Source organism: Coccinella septempunctata, chromosome 3 (assembly GCF_907165205.1).
Source record: "Coccinella septempunctata chromosome 3, icCocSept1.1, whole genome shotgun sequence".
Classification (NCBI taxonomy): Eukaryota; Metazoa; Arthropoda; class Insecta; order Coleoptera; family Coccinellidae; genus Coccinella; species Coccinella septempunctata.
Window position 1 is genome coordinate 19405153 of NC_058191.1, and position 20952 is coordinate 19426104.

General features: G+C 35.8%; 1 protein-coding gene across 2 annotated transcripts in view; it reads left to right on the top strand.

The window, feature by feature from the left end:
- LOC123310584 (cytosolic carboxypeptidase 2-like) overlaps positions 1 to 20952 on the top strand; it is a 799664-nt gene that overhangs the window by 308838 nt on the left and 469874 nt on the right. For both annotated transcript variants that reach the window (XM_044894135.1, XM_044894134.1), the window contains one exon: positions 13977 to 14257. In XM_044894135.1, the coding sequence (XP_044750070.1) occupies positions 13977 to 14257 (281 nt within the window). The remainder of the gene's footprint in view (positions 1 to 13976; positions 14258 to 20952) is intronic.

Sequence of the window (20952 nt, forward strand, 5' to 3'; positions counted from 1 at the left end):
TCAATCGTTTCTTGTAGAACTCGTTCTATTACTTCTGGGTTTCGGTGTCGAGTTGCTATGCCTGTGTCGTCAGCATATAACGTTAGCATGGTTCTTGGATTCTTCGGAATATCGTGAATGTATATGTTGTACAGAAGTGGCCCAAGCACTGACCCTTGGGGTAATCCAGCCTCTAAATCTCTTGTTGTGGAGCATTCTCCTTCCACTTTCACGTAAAATCTTCTATTTTTGAGCAAATTCCGGATCAACTTGCATATTTTGATCGAATATCCAGCACTTCTCATCTTATATATTAATCCTTCATGCCATACTCTGTCGAAAGCTCTGGCGACGTCTTGTAAAACAAGACCTGTGGCTTGTTTATTTTGGAATCCCTCTGTAATGTACTCTGTAAGCCTAAATAATTGTTGCTCTGTTGAATGCTCTCTTCTGAATCCGAACTGTTCTGGCGGTATCAGTTTCAGATTTTCGGTTCCCTCATTTAGCCTCGTGGCGATAATCCTTTCTACTACTTTTCCTAACGCCGACAGTAGACTTATCGGTCTGTAGTTTTGTGGGAACTTCTTCTCTTTAAATGGTTTATTGAATACTATGACTTCCGCTGTTTTCCATTTTTCTGGGTAGTGTTCTGTCCTCATGATTCCATTCGCGATATTTGTTAGAGCGGCTATACCTTTTCTAGGTAATTTCTTTAACATAACATTCGTTATTTTATCGCTTCCGGGAGCTTTCCTCTTCTTCAAACTTCTAATTATTTCCCTGATTTCATTTGGCGATGTTGGCTTGTCTATTTCAGCAGCCGCTGGTAATTCATCCATTTCTTCATCATTTTCTTCAACCAGTTCTTCCAAATCTTCATTATCGTCGTCTATCCTGTAATTTATTCTCGATTCTCTTTCGATCGAGTCCGCCAATACATCTGCCTTATCAGTATTAGAATACGCCATTCCCCTTTTTCCGTGTAGGGGTGGAATTTTAGTATTTTCTCCTCGTAGGCTTTTTTGCATTCTCCATGCAGAATGATCGATTGTATTCAGTTCTTGAACCCTTTTGTTCCATCTGCTTGTTCTTAGATCTTTCAGGGCATTTTTCAGAACTTGGCTATGTCGGTTGAGGTTCCTTCTATTCAGATCATTTTTATTCATCCGATATATTCTTCTTAGTCTTCGATTTTCTCGTATAAGATCTTTTACTTCTTTAGGCGTATCGCCATGCGGATGACTTGGTGCTGGTCTCTTCACTCTTCTCGTACTTTTTTCGTAAGCTTTCAATATAATCTCTTCCAGTTTATCAACCGCACATTCCAGATCCTCTGGAGTGCTTATTGTTGGAATTTCTGTTATTTCCGATTGAATTCGTCTATAGAAACTTTCCCAGCGACCATTCGTTCAGGTACCTTCTGCCGGCCCTACTCGGCCTGGCCCCATAAATATATCTGACGGGACAAGGGCTCTAGAACTTCGAAGGACAGCGAAAATGAAATGAAAATAAATTGAGAGAAAAGGAAAAGTTAAGAAAAGAGAATGCTTGAGCACCGATTTCTGCCTACCTGCGGTTTCAGAGTATTAGGACTGAAATCCTCGTCTAGGCTTTCACTCGCGAAATAGTCACTTCCGCAGAAATTCGATATCGTGGATTAAGTCAGAAAGTAGATTATCTAACGTCCAGTTTCATAATCAAATTTAAAGTCACTTTAAGCTTAAAGCTTCCTTTACTGTCATTTTTAGTAGGGTTAAAGGAAGCTTTAAAATTAAAGCGACTTTAGGTATGATTATAAAACCGGCCATTAGAAAGATTGTATATAGTTCATCCAGTGGCAGCTGGTCTGTGAGGGCTATAGGGCTACAGCCCCCCATGCAAGAAATCACAAGAAATCGATACTTTTATGTTATTCACCTTCTCATACGATTTTTAATGAAAATATTACATTCCACGGTTATTTATATAATTTATTAATGTAAAACTTTCATGCGACTCCTGCAGTTTTGTTTATTTCAATCATAATCTAGCAGTTCTGCATGCGATGAATCGTATATCCGCGAATTCTTGCATTCGGACAGTCATTCGGCTCGTGTGTTCGTATTTGTTTACGTTTTGAAATAATGGCGGACAAAAGTGTTCAAAATATTTCAAAAACTGATTTCGCGAGGCTTTCGCTGGAGGAAAAAAACCCGTATTAAAGTGCTGGGTAGACCGACTGCCGATTTAAATTTAACTCAGGCAGATAAAACTCCAAAAACTTCTTACACAAGACGATTCTCAAGACAAGTGTATAACGTGTATAACAAGTGAGAGCGTATGGCAAGGGCAGGATTTAGAGATTTGAAGCACCTTAATGAAAAAATTAAAAAACATGAGCTATCTGCCAAGCATGTAAATTGTTCGACAGAAGTAGCTTTTCTGGTTACGACTAATATCGCTGCTCAATTAGATTCAGCTTACCGGAATAATACTATTAAGCACAACTCGCAAATAAATAAAAACAGGTATGTTTTAAAAAAATTATAAATTGCATCAAAGTTTGCGGAAAACTGGTTTTAAAATTTCATATTTTTATTATTATTCTAAAAGTAACCCCCTAGTGAAGTGGATCACGAGCCGCCACTGAGTTCATCGGACGAGTGCTATATGAATACTGGTTCTTCTCGACATCCGTCAAATCCTCCAGCATATGTTGTCGCGAAAATCGAAACAGTTTCGAGTGAGACCTCGACTAGTTCAGACGCATGTCAGAGTCCTGTAAAAGTGAAAGTTGAAGAGAAAGTCGAAGTAAAAGTGCCCACTAGCAAAGCTACGGAAGCAGACGTGTTGAAAGATTCTCGAGCATACGATTTGGGAATTGATTGAATACTGATTATTCGGGAGAGTTCTGTGAATGAGTTTTGTTGTGTTGTTATTGTATTCAGTCCAGATCTGAAGATCGTTGGTTGTACAAATTACATCAGGTGAGACTTTGTCTATAGAATAATTGGTTATTTTTGTTCTTTTTCCACCTACTGATATTTATCGCCATTGTAAAAAACTAAAAACGTTTAGCCATGTCGGAGACATCAGATAATGAGGGTTCCTACATGGAAGTCACCGATAAAGTCGAGGAAGACTTTACCGAAGTTGAGTCCGTGGGTAGGACGAATTTACCCCAAGGAAATGAAGTCATGAAGGCCGAAATCGCTAAACTCAATGAAACGGTTTCGATTTCGATAAATGAGCTCCGTGAAGCCAAAGAGGAAATTCTAAAACTCTCTTCGCTGAAGTCCCCAACTTTCGCCGAATTTGCCAATTCGGTGGGGAAAAAGTGATTCCAGTGGAGATCAGGAAAAGCCCTACAACGCCTTCGGTCAAACCTGAAAATGCGCCTCCTACAAAGCGCGCGCGCAAAGAAAGGCACCGGAAGTGCCTAAGAAGGATAAAATCCCACCCATAACGATGATGGGCACCTCAGATTGGGTAGAGATATCCAAAGCTCTCTACACAAAAAAGATAAACTACAACCGCGCAACTGTAGTTAAAGACGGTATACAAATCATCGCGTCAACCGTAGATGATCTTAGAAAATCACAAAGTTCTTCGAGCAGCATGGTAAAGAATTTTTCACCTACCAAATGGAAGAGAAGAAGAAGATATATGCCGTCATCAGGCATTTACCAATCGAAGCTGATCTTGCGTTGATTGAGGACGACCTGATATTCCAGGGAAAATCAGACGCTGAGGTGTCCAGAATGACATCGAACAAGACGAAGAAGCCCATACCTCTCTACCTGGTTACAACCCAGAAAAAGGAAATCTTCGAAGTGAAGTGACTGTATTGTGGTTGAACACAAAAAGAGGCCTGAAAGTCCAAGCCAGTGCTTCAGGTGCCGAAGGTACGGACATGCACAAAACAAAAGCTCCTTTCCGTGGAGATGCGTGAAGTGCTCAGGAAGCAATAGCAGCAATGACTGCATACTCACCAGAAAATATGAAGAGAGAAATGCTACATGCGTCTTATGTGGAGAAGAGGGCCATCCAGCTAGCTACAAAGGATGTAGCGAGTTCAAGCTGGTGACCAGAAAGAAGAATTCCCGAAAACCAGCTGAACAGAAGAAGAAGTAACAGAAACAAAAACTATTGATCGAAAAATTCAGGAAGTAGCGAAGACCAAACCTCCAGAACAGGAAAAGAAGAGAAAGACTCCAAAACCCGTTCAGAAAAAAGAAGAACAGAAGAAGCTTCCAATGAAACAGGCTGTGAACAGTCAACAGGAAAAGAAAAAGATATCTGAATCAGCATAGACAACAAGATAATGTTGAAAATCGAAAGGGAAATGGAGAAAAAACTCCAAGCATTATTTAGTAAACTGAATTAATGGACCTTACGGACATTAGGAAGAAATCCCTCAAGATAATCTCGTGGAACATAAACGGAATCAACACTCGGAAAGCCGAGATAGAAGAAATAATATCAGAGAGACAACCTGATATTAAAGCCCTACAGAAAACAAGAATAAACCGGAACAGACGACTGAATTATGAAAGGTATAGATGTGACAGAATTACAAACACCGGAGGAGGAGTAGCAATATTGGTGAGAACAGGTCTAAAACACTACTTCAAAAGTAGATCCGACGAAACACAAGGAGAAACAGAAACAGTGACGATTGTTGCCGAATTAAATCGTCAAAGAAATTACCGCGGAATATAAGCCGAAAATCTGCATCGGAGATTTCAACTGTAAATCCCCAATATGGAACAGCAGAGCAGAGAATAGAAATGGCAAAAAACTCAAGGATTTCGCCGAAAAACAAAATGCCATAGTGATTGGACCAGATTTACCGACATATCTTGCTTTTGGTATAGGAATACCAGATGTAATAGATATCGCGATATTGAAACATATAACTCGAGAATTCTCGATTGAAACTTTGGAAGATGGAACCTCAAACCACAATCCCGTGGAATTGACAATTGGAGAAGAACCAAGAGAAAAACAGATGAAAATAAGAGAATATTCCAATTGGGCTAAATACAGCCATTTAATACAATCGGAATTAACAGAAATTCCAACAATAAGCACTCCAGAGGATCTGGAATGTGCGGTTGATAAACTGGATGAAATTATATTGATAGCTTACGAAAAAAGCACGAGAAGAGTGAAGAGACCATAGACTTATTACCCCGAGGAGACGGAACATCACCTCACAAATATCGGGTTTGTTGTGATTCCAACACTGAGGTTCCACACAACGAGTGCGACAAAGATAAAACATCGGACCTCCTTGTCGCGCCACTTCTATCGGCAACGCCGCAAAGAAAACTTACGTCATCCGTTTCAGACTGACCATGGGCGTGCGGTATTTTATTCATTACCTATCCAAAGCGGTAACGTTCCATGAAAGACTAGCTCAAACCAGCGGGTTAATGTTTATAATCGATAAATATCTTTCGATGAATTGCTCACATAACGAAATTTTCGACAAAAAATATTTATTGGTTCAAGTTTCTAGTTTCATCAAATTTTCGTAAGAAAACATAGTTGAAAATTCCAAATAACATTGAATATACCGCTCTACATCTCTAGAGCAAAACCGATGACACGATCCTTAGTACCTTTTTTTTTTTGAGTAATTACCAAAAAATTGTATTTCGACTATTTCGAGAAGTTCTCAGAACTTTTTTGTCTTTGAAGTCACAGATCCAAACTTAAACCTTCTATAGACACTTTAATACTGACAAACGATTTTTTTCTAATTCAAAAATAAAAAATTCCATGATAGTTTGCATCTGAAAAAACATAAGTTTGTATAATAATGCGAAATGTATAACAGGAAAAAATTCTTTGAGCAGGTAAGTGGATTCTACGTAAAAAATTGCCTGTAGAAGGAAGTTTCAGATCTGTAACTTCAAAGACAAAAAAAAGTTATGAGAACTTTTCGAAATCATCAAAATCTCATTTTTTGCTTATAACTCGGGAACAAAGGATTGTAGTAAGCTATTGTCTCCATACTTTGTTTTTCTGAAATGTGTCTTTGTTTTAACTTTAGCTATTCTAGTTTCTTCATTGGAATTTGGGATACCCTGTACAATAATTTGCAATTGTACAAATTATCGTTAGAATTGAAAACAAATATTATCATATTTTCGATGAATCGCTAATTGCAGTGGAGTCTAGAAGAGAATATTTTAGTTAATCAGTGAAGAGGAAATGTTATTTGAGAATATTTTGCATTTTCCTTCCATACACATGCATGTATGGTTTTCAACTGTGTAAAAAATTTTAACACTTAAAAATTGAGAATAATGATACTTGTCGAAAAGAAAATTGGGTGAATTTAAATCTGGTTTCACTATTCACTATCTAGAAAGATGTTTTCAATAATTGACTATTATGATATCTTAGTGTTTTCTATCTACTTGGTTTTAAGAAGAAATTCTGATGTACTAAAAAAAGTTTATTACATGATCTGGGCCTTTTCAGGTGATAAATGACTTTAGCCTTGCGGCTTTCACACTCCTCTCCAGAGGAAAATTCACTTATCCCAGATATCTCAGATATCAAAAGGATTAAGCTCTGTTGGAGCCCTTTCCAGGTTTTCGGGCTCGTGGTGGTGGTCGGGTCCGGGTCGCTCCTCGCCTCCCAGCTGTAGGTTGGATTCCTGCTCCACCCGCACTTCCTGTCGGAGCAGACGGTGTTCCTCTGCATTCCCCATGTACTTGCGTACAGTTCTCGCCGTTCCGAGCAGTACCGCCTTCTGCATGACTCTATAGATATTTTCGTCCAACTGAAGTTTCCTCAAGTTCTCTAGTAGTTTCTTCGGTATCAGGCCTGTAGATGAAATGACAATAGGGATGGTCTTGATATCTTTCAGCTTCCACTGTCGTCTGGTCTGTTCCTCGAGATCTCTGTATTTTGAAATTTTTTCAGTGTGCCTATCTAGAAGATTGGTATTATTTGGAATTGCCACGTCGATGAATAGTGCTCTGTCCTCATCCTTATTGAGCAATATGAGGTCTGGTCTATTGTGGGTTATTTTTCGGTCTGTGAGAACCGTGCGATCTCAGTAGAGCTTGTGATGTTCGTTTTCCAGTACAGCATCCGGATGGTAATTGTAATAAGGAACCTTTTTCGAAGTTAGAAGTTGGTGTTTTAGTGCCAATTCTTGGTGAAGAATCTTAGCAACAGCATCATGTCTATTTTTGTACTCCGTGCCCGCGAACTTCTGACATCCCCCGGTGATGTGCTGGATAGTTTCATGTGTCGCACAGCCATAACGACAGCTATCGTCCGCCACTGAGGCATCCTTGGCGATGTACTTCATGTAATTTCTTGTTGGAATCACCTGATCCTGGATGGCGAGCATGAAGCCCTCTGTCTCAGGAAACAACCTTCCGGAAGTGAACCAGTAGTTCGACGCAGATATGTCGACGTAATCATGGTTGACCTCGTTCTGGTGCCTCCCATGCAAAGGTTTGCCAATCAGTTTTTGCATTTTACTTTCTGAAGAGTGTTCGACGGTTTCTAAGTGATCCTGTTGTAGCTTTAATGGTGTAGAACTATCAGCAGCACAAACTACTCGATGGAGTTCTGACGAAGTTGCCTTGCTCAAGAAATATTTTCGAAGTCCTTCAATTTCCTGGGACATACGGTTGGACAAATCAACAATTCCTCTACCCCCAAGATGTCGTGGCAGCTCTGTCCGTTCTATTGAGCTTTTGGGGTGATGTTTATTGTGTTTAGTCAGCATCGTCCTTATTTTTCTCTGTAAAGCTGCTAAATCGGTGGTCGTCCAAGAGATAATACCAAATGAATAGCTCAGCGCCGAGCAAGCATAGGTGTTAATCGCTTTTATCAGATTCTTGCTGTTAAGACCAGTTCTCATTATCCTCCTCAATCTTCGGGTGAACTCCTCCGTTAATTCTTTCTTCATCTGGGTCTGATTGATTTTTCTTGCCTGTTTTATGCCTAGATACTTGTATGTGTCTCCTTCCTTTAATGCTTCAATTTCAGCACCTTCCTTGAGTTTGAACGTACCATCTTCCATTTTCCCTCTCGTTATGTTAAGCAGTCGGCATTTTTCTAGTCCAAATTTCATTTTGATGTCTTCCGAGAATCCTTCCACCATTTTCAGCATCAGTTGCATTTGTTTTTTGGTAGATGCGAAGAGTTTCAAGTCGTCCATGTAAAGGAGATGATTCAGTTTCATCATAGTTCTACTGCCGCTCTTGATGGAAAATCCGTAGTCCGTAGAATTAATGAAACTCTCTACAGAGGTAGACATGCATTAGGGTATCATATTTTGAAAAACTCAGGGTGGTCCCAAAGTCACTAACAAAGTTACATTCAGTTACTTATACAGCTTCATGGAACAGCCTGTATAACGAAACTTAACGTAATGGGCGGTGTTTGGACATCTGTGATATCTTGTTATTCAGAACCCAAGGCATCATGATGAAATTCCGAAAATTAGAAGAATTATCATCAAAATTTAAAGATTCATTTTTCCGTAGCGGCAATTTTGGAACGCCCTATAGAACAAACCGGATGTTAGACCTTCGTGAAAATCTGATATATTGTTCTTAAGGTTGATATAAATATAATATGTAAAAATGGGGAAAATTCACTGGACCCGCTTTTCCTAACTAAGTGTGCGGTGTCCTTTCTGTCCGGTCCATTCAATTTGTTGCCTGATAGACATTTCATCCATCACTAAATTGCACATAATCGATGTTGAAGATTGTGATCGTCTCAACTTCAAAGCAACAAGGGATTCTTTGGTAAATCCAGGACTTCCATCAACCGATCTATACTATTTGGATATTGTTCCCAAATGAGGCAAACTATCATTGAACATTTTCCTAACATATGCCTTTGGGGAATAAAAAGCCAGAGTTAATGCAAATGATCGGATACAAGGATCATACTTTTGTCTAGCTGCACCTCCCAACATTCCTTTAAACAGAGTTCCAGCTGTTTTTGGTATTGATGCCTGAAACGAATACAATATTACAAGTAGGTAAATATGATGTATGATTCAAGAAATTTGATCAATGAGTACATAGTTACTGTGAGTGATAACATAACTTTTATACATTACCAGGTAAGCAAATTGATCAAATGAAAACATAGTTAATGTATGTGATAGATATCATAATTTTTACACATGACCAGGTATGAAAATTGATTAAAAAAGTATTTTATATAAATAATATACAAGTATATTTAAAACCCCATACTTCAACTTTTCTTTCTAAAATGGAATTTGAATTAAACTTACCAGTATTTTGTGTTGCGATCCTTCTGACAAGCGGTATTTATCATTTAATAATGATACCAAGCTCTTCAGGGATGAAATTCGCAGCTTTTGTCGACGAACTTTTGTTTGCAATGACCGAATTTTGGTTCTTTGTTTTGATATAGTTTTTCTTACTTTGTGAATACTTTGTCTTCTCTTTTCTGGTGTGGAGAAGTCACTACTCGACAAGTCTCCAACATAATTTCTTTTTCTGGAATGAATGAAATGTGATAAACTTTCATATTCAATCATTATAGAAATATTGAAATCGATCACTTTCTTGATGATTTAGTATCTCATAACGAAAAAAATTTCCATACATACCTCTTTCTTTAAAAAAATTAAATATCCAACAACAAAAACCGAGTTCTGTTATTGCTAATGATTATAATGAATTTCTCAAAGATATTGCATCCAAATTAAAGTCAGTGACACAGAATATGGTAACAGGGTATAATATTTCAAAAAACGATAAATCAATTTTCATTAGATCTGTTGACGCAGAGGAGATTTTGAATGTTATAGGTGGCCTCAAGGGTAGTATGAGTTGTGGTTTTGATGAAATTCCATCTAAAATTCTGAAAAATTTCCAGATTCATTGAAACTAGCTGTAGTGAAACCAGTGTTCAAAGAGGGTGATCCATCAGAGTTGAAAAATTTTAGACCAATTTTGTCTACATTTTCTAAGGTTTTCGAAACAGTTATGTGTAACCGTGTTAGATCGTTTCTAAATGACTGCAATATATTTAATAAATTTCAACACGGTTACCAAAAAGGAATGTCAACGCAGACAGCAATTTATAAATTCATAAATATGATTTTACAGGGATTGGAGGAAAAAAAATTGTTCTGGGTATTTTTCTGGATCTGTCCATGGCATTCGACAGCGTAAATCATAATCTGCTTCATGAAAAGCTTGAAGCATATGGTATTCGCGGTCCGGCATTACAATGGTTTATATCATACTTGTCGGATCGAAAACGTAAGGTAATGGTTGATATTGGAGGACAAGTAGGTTTTTCTGATGTAAGTGTGGTGGATATGGGTATACCTCAGGGCAGTATCGTAGGGCCATTTTTATTTCTGATATATTTAAATGATATAGACGAAATAATCGGTGAGTTTTTTGACCTGGTTGCATATGTAGATGATACTAAAGTTGTCATAACGGCTAATGACTTGTCAAATTTAACAGCAATCATGGAAATAGCACTATACAAAATAAATAATTGGTTCTAGAAAAATAATTTGATTTTAAATGAAGACAAGACAAAATGTGTGATTTTCACCACAGTAAGACCAAATTTCGATATTCCGATAGAAATCAATGTGGGTGATCGAATTTTTCCTTGTATTAAAGAAGCAAAGATACTAGGGTGCATCTTAGATAGCACCTTATCATTCGAGTCTCATATAGATAGTTTAGTTGGCAGGCTCAGCTCAGTCACATATTCCTTAAGAGTGATTAGGAATCATGTGAATGCCAATATATTGAAAATTGTATATCACGCCAACTTTGAGTCCTTAATAAGGTACGGAATTTTATTCTATGGGGGAAGTGACCAAATACAAAGGGTGTTCATTTGTCAAAAATGTGCTCTTAGAATTATTTTAGCTATGAATTATCGGGAATCTTGTAGGGGGAAGTTTAGGAGTTTCGGGATTCTGACGGTTGTGGCTATATATATTCAGGAAGTACTGTTGTTTTTCTTCAAAAATAAAAATATGTTCAATAATTTCAAACAAGAAAATACATATCCGAAGAGATCTTTATTTTATAACTATCCAATACACAGACTCACAATTTCAGAAAAGGGACCGTTAAACAGATGTATCAAGTTTTATAACAAACTTCCAAATAAGATAAAAAATATTACTTCTTTGAAAGAGTTCAAAAGATGTGTATATAAATGGTTACTTGATTTAGAACCTTATAATTTGGGCGATTTTTTGAATTCATGATATGTTACATTATTGGAAATCGATTGTTTTGGTTAATTATTTTTTACACTGTTTTGTTTAAGCCTCATTATTATGTAGTTATTATGTAATTGAGAGTTTCTTCCAAATAAAGATGTATTATTATTATTATCATTATTCCTAAGAACATTCTGAGCAGTTAGTTCAACAAATTACTTACTTCAACCTCTGAAGCTGTAAGTGTTGCCGAAGATGAAAAACTACTGACATTGCAGGAGGCTTCAAGTTTCCTAAAAGTTTAGCATTAATAAAAAGTTGAATAAAATCTATAGGTTTTCATTGACTCCTTTGTCTTTACGTGTTGTTTGTTTCTCTTTTATAATATATATCATATGCGTGGATTGACTCAGGACTGAAAATTTACGTGAAGTATGAATCTAGGGCGACAATTTCCGTATGATAATGTTGTTTTTTTTTGTAATTCTTTTATTTTGATAATATGAATGACTATGATTCGGAGAATATTCTCAGAAAACGAATTTGTAAAAATTGGGAGCTAATTCTTTATTGCCAGTTTATATTTTGCTTGTTTTTATGAAGGTTTTGTGGGGAGAGTAAGGGGTAATATACTGTTTGCTAGATCAGGGGAGTTTATATAAATACTGGAGCTCGTGTGACTCTCTGAGCATATCTTTGCTTTCGGTATACTACCAAAATTGCAGAGGACTGAACACTAAAGTTAATGAGTTCTTCAGATGTTGTTCCATTGATGATTATGACATTGTTATTGCAGTAGAGACGTGGTTGCAGGATGGGGTTTTAGACGGAGAGTTGGTTGATGATGAAATGTTCAGTTTAGTAAGAGCCAACAGGGTTTGATGGCGGTAAGGAAAAGTTATGAAATTTTGAATGTGGTTCAACATAGTACTTGTTTTGAAGCTATTATAGTTGAGATTAGGATAAAAGGACATAAAATTATATTATGTGGTTTATACATTCCATCAGGAAGCACAAGTAATACGTATGAGTCTGCATTCGGGTTTTTACAAAGTAATATTCGAGATATGAGTAGAGCATATATTTTTGGAGATTTCAATATAAGTCAGATTACCGGTGTTAACTACAATTCCAATTGCTCTAATGAAATACTAAATAAATTCAATGATTTTATAGATTTCAACGACCTTGAACTTTTCAATGATATCAAAAACTTACAGGGGAGAACTGGACTAGATTTAATTATTGGCCCAAATACTATTCTGATAAATTGTGTTGTGGGTAGAGATGACAATACATTTGTGCCGGAAGATATGTACCATCCCGCTTTAAATATCAGTTTAAAAGTGAATTTAAATAAATCAGATAAAAGTAGTTCTAGAGTATATACATATAATTATAAATGAGCTGATTTTCTAACTAAGACTCGGAAAATACGAGATAATGACTGGACTAATGTTTTGAACGAAAAATGCGATGTGAATTTAGCTCTATCTGAATTTTATAAGGTATGACAGAATATTTTGGATGAATGTGTACCTAAATATTTAATTTATGAGGGAAATTGAGGTTTTCCTATTTGGTTCACGAAATAAATTAAGTCACTTGTCAAAGAAAAGAATAAATACAGAAAGCTTCGATTTAAGTGTACTACATATGATGAAAAATTTAAGTTGGCTAGAAAAAATTTGAAAAAGTGTATCAGATTCGAAGAAAAAAAATACATAAGGGAATTGGAAAATAACATGCGGTAACACTTGATCGATAGAAATCTCCAAAAAGAGATATGTACGTTTTTGGACTTTTTGGAGATTTTTATCGATCAAGTGTTACCGCATGTTATTGGAAATACTGCAAAGTATATCGAAGATAATTCAGATTGAGTTTCAGCAAGATTGAGCTCCTGCGCAATACGCTTTGTTTGTTCGACATCTTGATTAAAGATTTCTATGTCAGTGGATTGGAGGAAGGAAGCCACATTCATGGTTGTTTTGAAGCTCAAAATGTCGATTTTTCACAAAAAAACACTACAAGTGCCATGAAAACACCACTTCATTTTCAAATACTTAGTTAAGAATATTTCGAGAACTAATGCATAAAATGAAAAAACAATCACTGTGCTGAAATCAGTATAAAAATACCTTTCAAATGAGGTATCACTCACCCCATCTTCCATATTCAAAAATTGGGGGTGAGGGTTGTAGTAGCAAGGGTTGAAGCGCTATGCGTCCGTAATCTACATCTTAAGTTGTCCCCCTCGAAACAGAAATCGACCTGTTCGAGCATTTCTATCGAAAAAATTTATTTCGTCTGTAATCTCGTCTGTTTCGTTTTCAAATGGCCACCCTGTATATTTCTGGATAGTGACTGGAGTCAATCACAAAGAACATTTCGAAGATCACTGATAAATCATCTCATTGATTTCTCCTTATAACATGAGAGTTTTTTCTCTTTGATATTATTTCAATAGACCTTGTGTTCAGTCCCCGGCAGCGGGTAATTATCTGTTTGTATCTGTTTGTTGCGGCGTTTCATTTGAACTATTTTTTCATGGGTTAGGTAGTGTTCTCTATTTTATATTATGAGAAGTATAAAAATTATGTTATCCATGTAATGAGATATATATGGGTAAAAATAAATAAATAAATAAATAAACATGTACGGGAGATTTTTCTTCAGTACGTTTTGATGATGATAAATTTCAATTTCATATGGACTCACATTACTCAACACAATGGGAAACTTTTTCCTATTTGTTGGAGAGAAACTGAATGTTTCTGAATTGTTTCAGAAAAAGCGTGCCATTGTACTCACCGCTAGGGTTCACCCCGGAGAGACTCCTTCTTCTTGGATGATGAAAGGCATCATAGATTACTTGACCAGTGACTGTGTCGCAGCCAAAGAACTACGAGACAAGTTCATCTTCAAAATCGTGCCAATGCTGAATCCTGACGGAGTGATCGTAGGAAATAACAGATGTTCTTTATCAGGGAAAGATCTGAATAGGCAGTATAGGACAGTAATGAGAGAAGCATATCCTTCAATTTGGTATACAAAACTGATGGTTAGAAGGTGAGATGTTTTCATATCACACACACCGAAAAAATATTCTTATGTCATTAGGAAAGGAAGAATATATTGGGAGTGTTGGACACTGTTTATTATCTATTGTTCACTGCGTAACAATGCCGACGTTTCGAAACAAATCGTTTCTTTTTCAAGGCTGTAAATAAATACAAAAAGTATATTATAAGACACACAATATGACATAACATGAAAATAAATTACCTAGTTACGAGAACAATATTGTACGCTTTTTAAAAACGTTAGGATTTAACAAAGAAATCAAAATCTCTTGGAGAGCAGACATACAATCCCATCACTTTATCAGTTTCTATATTTATGATAATGACATCAACATAAGGTTACAAAATATTGATCAGGAATGGTCTTAACACTATTGACGAGGCCAGCCATTACTTATTACTTATTACTTTCTAAGTATATTATTATAAATCGTGCTTAGGTGTTGCACATCTTCTCTATGATTGACGGTATAATTTCTTTTTATGTGTATCATCCCGCTTATATTACGTCTATAACCAACCTCTTCTCTATCAAGAATTTTCACATCTTCAAAATTGAATTTATGGCCCATAACATTTGATGTAAAGTTAAAGCAGTTTTGTTAAAATTTGCAATATTTTCACTATCATATTTATGTTGTTTCATCCTATGGCGTAAATACTGTTTTGTTTGGCCAATGTAACACTTGTTACAATTAGCACAGGGTATCTTATATACTACTCCTGATTCTAAATTATAAGGTGTTTTAAATTTCAAATTTGTGAAAAATCACTTTGTGATGAATAAGTTGTAAAAGGCACACTTGACATTCAACTCCTCAAATATTTTATTTATTCTGTGAGAAAGACCAGGTAAGTACGGAAACCTAAAGTAGGAAGAAATAGACGAGTTAGAAGGAACATTAACTATATGACTTCGGTTGGATGTGTGTTTATTTATTATTCTTTCGACTAAGTATGTAGGATAGTTATTCTGCTTCAAAATATTTTCAACCTTATTTAAGTTCTTCTTATGAAACTTTTTGTTGCTTAGTTTTAAAGCTCTTTTAATTAAATTCTCCATTATATTAGTTTTTTGTTGCATGCTATGACTGCTGTAAAAATTTATGCATCTGCTAGTGCTTATTGGTTTAGTGTACCAGTCAGTAATAATACTAGAGTTTTCTCTAATTATCAACAAATCCAAAAAAGGTAAACTGTTATCTTTCTCCACTTCAATCGTGAATTGGATCTTTTGATGGTAAGAGTTGAAAACATCTAAAATGTATTGTATTTTGTCATATGGTACCAACAATAATGTATCATCTACAAAGAACTTAATGAGCGGGATATAAAATTTAAGTGTTTCAACAACATAACAAAAGATTTCTTCCATAATCAAGTTAGCAAATGATGGGCTTGCCGGTGCACCCATAGCAGTGCCATCCAATTGTATATAAAATTTTCCTTCATAGACAAAATAACCACCATCAAAACAAAGATCAACCAATTCCAAGAATTTTTCCCTACTAAGATCCGTATAGCAGCTGATAAATCTCCATCTTTTCTTAATGACACTAATAACAAGTTCTCTTGGGATGTTTGTAAACAAGGATATAACATCTAACGATATAAGCATGTATCCTAGTGGTACTTTTATATCTGACAAAATTGTAGTCAATGAAAATGAATCTTTCAAGTTAAAACTGGAAGTAGACAAGGTAGAATTTAAGATATCATGTAAATATTTACCAATGTTATAAGTGGGAGACTTGACGCAACTGACTATAGGTCTCAAATTGAGACCATCTTTATGGACCTTACGCAAACAGTATAACTTAGGTGGTAAACTGTTATGTCTGATTAAAGTTTTATACTCTGCCTCAGATATATATTCTTCTTTTTTGAGTCTCATCAGGCATCTATTGACTGCATTCTGAATCTTTGTCGTTGGATCAGCTTCCGTTATTTTGTAGGTGTCCTCATCACTCAACATTCTGTCCACTTTACTTTGATATTCATCCCTGTACAGAACAACAGTTGCACCCCCCTTGTCAGCTCGACTTATGATGATATCCTGGTTTTCGCTAACAAACTTATTGGTTTCACTCACAAACCCATCAAGTAGGTGGCCCTTGTTTCTGTGTTGTTCTCTCCTCTCAAAGTTGCTAATAACAGAAGAAGTGAAGAATACATATAGATTAAGAAGTGTGAATGTTATTAGCAACTTTGAGAGGAGAGAACAACACAGAAACAAGGGCCACCTACTTGATGGGTTTGTGAGTGAAACCAATAAGTTTGTTAGAGAAAACCAGGATATCATCATCGTCGAGCTGACAAGGGGGGTGCAACTGTTGTTATGTACAGGGATGAATATCAAAGTGAAGTGGACAGAATGTTGAGTGATGAGGACACCTACAAAATAACGGAAGCTGATCCAACGACAAAGATTCAGAATGCAGTCAATAGATGCCTGATGAGACTCAAAAAAGAAGAATATATATCTGAGGCAGAGTATAAAACTTTAATCAGACATAACAGTTTACCACCTAAGTTATACTGTTCGCGTAAGGTATATAAAGATGGTCTCAATTTGAGACCTATAGTCAGTTGCGTCAAGTCTCCCACTTATAACATTGGTAAATATTTACATGATATCTTAAATTCTACCTTGTCTACTTCCATTTTTAACTTGAAAGATTCATTTTCATTGACTACAATTTTGTCAGATATAAAAGTACCACTAGGATACGTGCTTATATCGTTAGATGTTATATCCTTGTTTACAAACATCCCAAGAGAACTTGTTGTTAGTGTCATTAAGAAAAGATGTTGATTTATCAGCTGCTATACGGATCTTAGTAGGGAAAAATTCTTGGAATTGGTTGATCTTTGTTTTGATGGTGGTTATTTTGTCTATGAAGGAAAATTTTATATACAATTGGATGGCACTGCTATGGGTGCACCGGCAAGCCCATCATTTGCTAACTTGATTATGGAAGAAATCTTTTGTTATGTTTTTGAAACACTTAAATTTTATATCCCGCTCATTAATTTCTTTGTAGATGATACATTATTGTTGGTACCATATGACAAAATACAATACATTTTAGATGTTTTCAACTCTTACCATCAAAAGATACAATTCACGATTGAAGTGGAGAAAGATAACAGTTTACCTTTTTTGGATTTATTGATAATTAGAGAAAACTCTAGTATTATTACTGACTGGTACACTAAACCAATAAGCACTAACAGATGCATAAATTTTTACAGCAGTCATAGCATGCAACAAAAAACTAATATAATGGAGAATTTAATTAAAAGAGCTTTAAAACTAAGCAACAAAAAGTTTCATAAGAAGAACTTAGATAAAGTTGAAAATATTTTGAAGCAGAATAACTATCCTACATACTTAGTCGAAAGAATAATAAATAAACACACATCCAACCGAAGTCATATAGTTAATGTTCCTTCTAACTCGTCTATTTCTTCCTACTTTAGGTTTCCGTACTTACCTGGTCTTTCTCACAGAATAAATAAAATATTTAAGGAGTTGAATGTCAAGTGTGCCTTTTACAACTTATTCATCACAAAGAGATTTTTCACAAATTTGAAATTTAAAACACCTTATAATTTAGAATCAGGAGTAGTATATAAGATACCCTGTGCTAATTGTAACAAGTGTTACATTGGCCAAACAAAACAGTATTTACGCGATAGGATGAAACAACATAAATATGATAGTGAAAATATTGCAAATTTTAACAAAACTGCTTTAACTTTACATCAAATGTTATGGGCCATAAATTTAATTTTGAAGATGTAAAAATTCTTGATAGAGAAGAGGTTGGTTATAGACGTAATATAAGCGAGATGATACACATAAAAGGAAATTATACCGTCAATCATAGAGAAGATGTGCAACACCAAAGCACGATTTATAATAATATACTTAGAAAGTAATAAGTAATAAGTAATGGCTGGCCTCGTCAATAGTGTTAAGACCATTCCTGATCAATATTTTGTAACCTTATGTTGATGTCATTATCATAAATATAGAAACTGATAAAGTGATGGGATTGTATGTCTGCTCTCCAAGAAATTTTGATTTCTTTGTTAAATCCTAACGTTTTTAAAAAGCGTACAATATTGTTCTCGTAACTAGGTAATTTATTTTCATGTTATGTCATATTGTGTGTCTTATAATATACTTTTTGTATTTATTTACAGCCTTGAAAAAGAAACGATTTGTTTCGAAACGTCGGCATTGTTACGCAGTGAACAATAGATAATAAACAGTGTCCAACACTCCCAATATATTCTTTCTTTCCTAATTCTAAAACAATGGATGATAACCAAGTTACTTATTCTTATGTCAGTTGAATGGTAGAATTGACAATTTTATACTGCAGCCAAACAATAAATGATTATCAAGATCAATCTTCACTTGAAGAGTGAGATTTATCCTCATTGCTTGAATGGAATTTTTTAATTGAAGCTCATTTGAAGAAATAAATCAAAGTATACAAACCACGAAAAACTTTCATTCGTTATAAACCTTCATTTAACTACTTCAAACAAAAGAGCTATTCTCCCAATCAGCATGAAATTCTATTTTTGTTGAAACATTGATTCAAGTATTTATTCAGTTGTCATAATAGTACGATTCGAATTCACTAGTGTGAATTCGAATAGGGTCGATTATTAATTCAAACCAGTTACTACCCGTCGTAAACTAAACTCATTTCTTCAGGCAAATTTATTTTGGCTAGTGCCAACTGAATTACTATTGACGTGACGATATGACACTGATGCTTTTCAGTCTCCAATAGAAATCTTGATGCTATTTATATTATTCTGAATTGTTAAAAATATTGTAACCAGCCCGGCAGTGGCGGCCGGACCTTTCTAGGAAGCGCGCGAAACCGTCATAATGTTTCCGGCTTCTATGTGAGCCCAGCGGAGGGGCAGTACAATAGTACAGTGCAGTTCACAGTGCCAACGACGGACGAGTATAAAATAAATACCAGTAGAAATAACTAGTATCGACATAGTTAGTTTGTTAGATATTAGTGTTAGTATAAGTGTAATCAAATAATATTAATTAGTCAGACGTTTTAACTAAGCAAAGAAAACGTTACATTGGTGTCAGGTGTGAGGTTCAACATCGCTCGAATTAAATAAATATTTCGGTTATTTGGAGTTCATGCCAGTGACCACAAGACTACAGAACGCTATGGAGAATGAAAGAAAATTCTCGAAAATTAAATGAGAAAATGGACGAGAAGACTTGTAAGTTAAATGAGAAAATTTCCAGAGAAATTGGGTGAGAAACTGGAAACCATAAATGAAGAAGTGGACGAAAGATTCGATGAAGTGAGTCAAACTTTTCATCAACTTCGACAAATTTTTCACTCACTTCATCGATTAACGGAGAGTTTTAAGAAATGGCAGGAATAATTGAACATTATTCCAAATTATTAGATTCCCTGAAAAGAATGTCAAGCAGAACAGATATTCTGGCTTCATCACACTACTGCACCGCGAAAGCGGAAAATGACAGCGAAGGTAGTAGAATGAAGATCAAGCCTGCAACTTTTGATGGAAAAATACCCTGGTCGACATATTAAAAACAATTTGAAGTTGCTGCGCTGGCAAACAATTGGAATGGCAACGAAAAAGCCACGGCATTAATAATAGCTATACGAAGAGAGGCACTCAACATTCTGCATCTTGGCTTATCCATCTGCTGCAGATGGCTTCCTTGAACAGCTATCAACCCAGACATTTGTGGATGGGATCAAGGATAGTGAAATACAACAACGCTTGAGGCTAGCACGCCCTAGAACCGTAGATGATGCCTTAGCCCAGGCTTTGGAAATCGAGGCAGCGAAGCAAGCGTCGCATAGGGGACACCTTCGTGTAAAACAAGTCCAAGAAATAGACCGACCTATTGAGGAAATTGTCAGAGAAGAAATACGCAGAATATCACAAGTTAGGAAAAAGGATGCTTCGTGCTGGAACTGCAACAAAAGTGGTTATTTCACACGAAACTGCCCAGAATTGGAAAAAGAACCACAGCAGGGAAACTGAAAGGAGTCGATGATAAGCAGCATAAATCGAACCAAGCTAAAAATGTCCCGTACGTGATAATCCGAGGAAAAATGTCTAACGGCCGTTTTCAATAACTTATCTATCCATCAAAACTGTGGATAGATAGATACTAGGGATAGACCAAAATCTGTCCTTTAGTGCTTGTTTGCGTTTCAATATTCTATCTGCAGATAGCGATTCTTACTGGCCCCAGCGATCTATCCCTTCCTCTGAAATGAGATCAGATAGACAACCAGAGAACGGAACTTTCATTATATATGCGCCTACTTGCGTTTCAAAGAAATTTGAAGTAAACCATCGATTGTAAAAAGTATCTCCGGTAGTTCAGTTTTTTGATCTGTCGAGTTCGAGCAGTAAGGGGTAGAGATAAGCGTTGGAAATTGTTATCAGGGTGCATTTCAGCGCTGTTTTTTTGACAATTGAATTATAATTAACTTTGAAAAATGGATTATTTGAGTAGCGACATGGAATTATTAGAGATCATTGATGAGTTCCATGAAGAAAGTGAATCGGAAGAGACCATAATACAAAATGTTTATAAAGCACGAGTTGATTACATGATTATTTTGAATGATTACGCGTTCA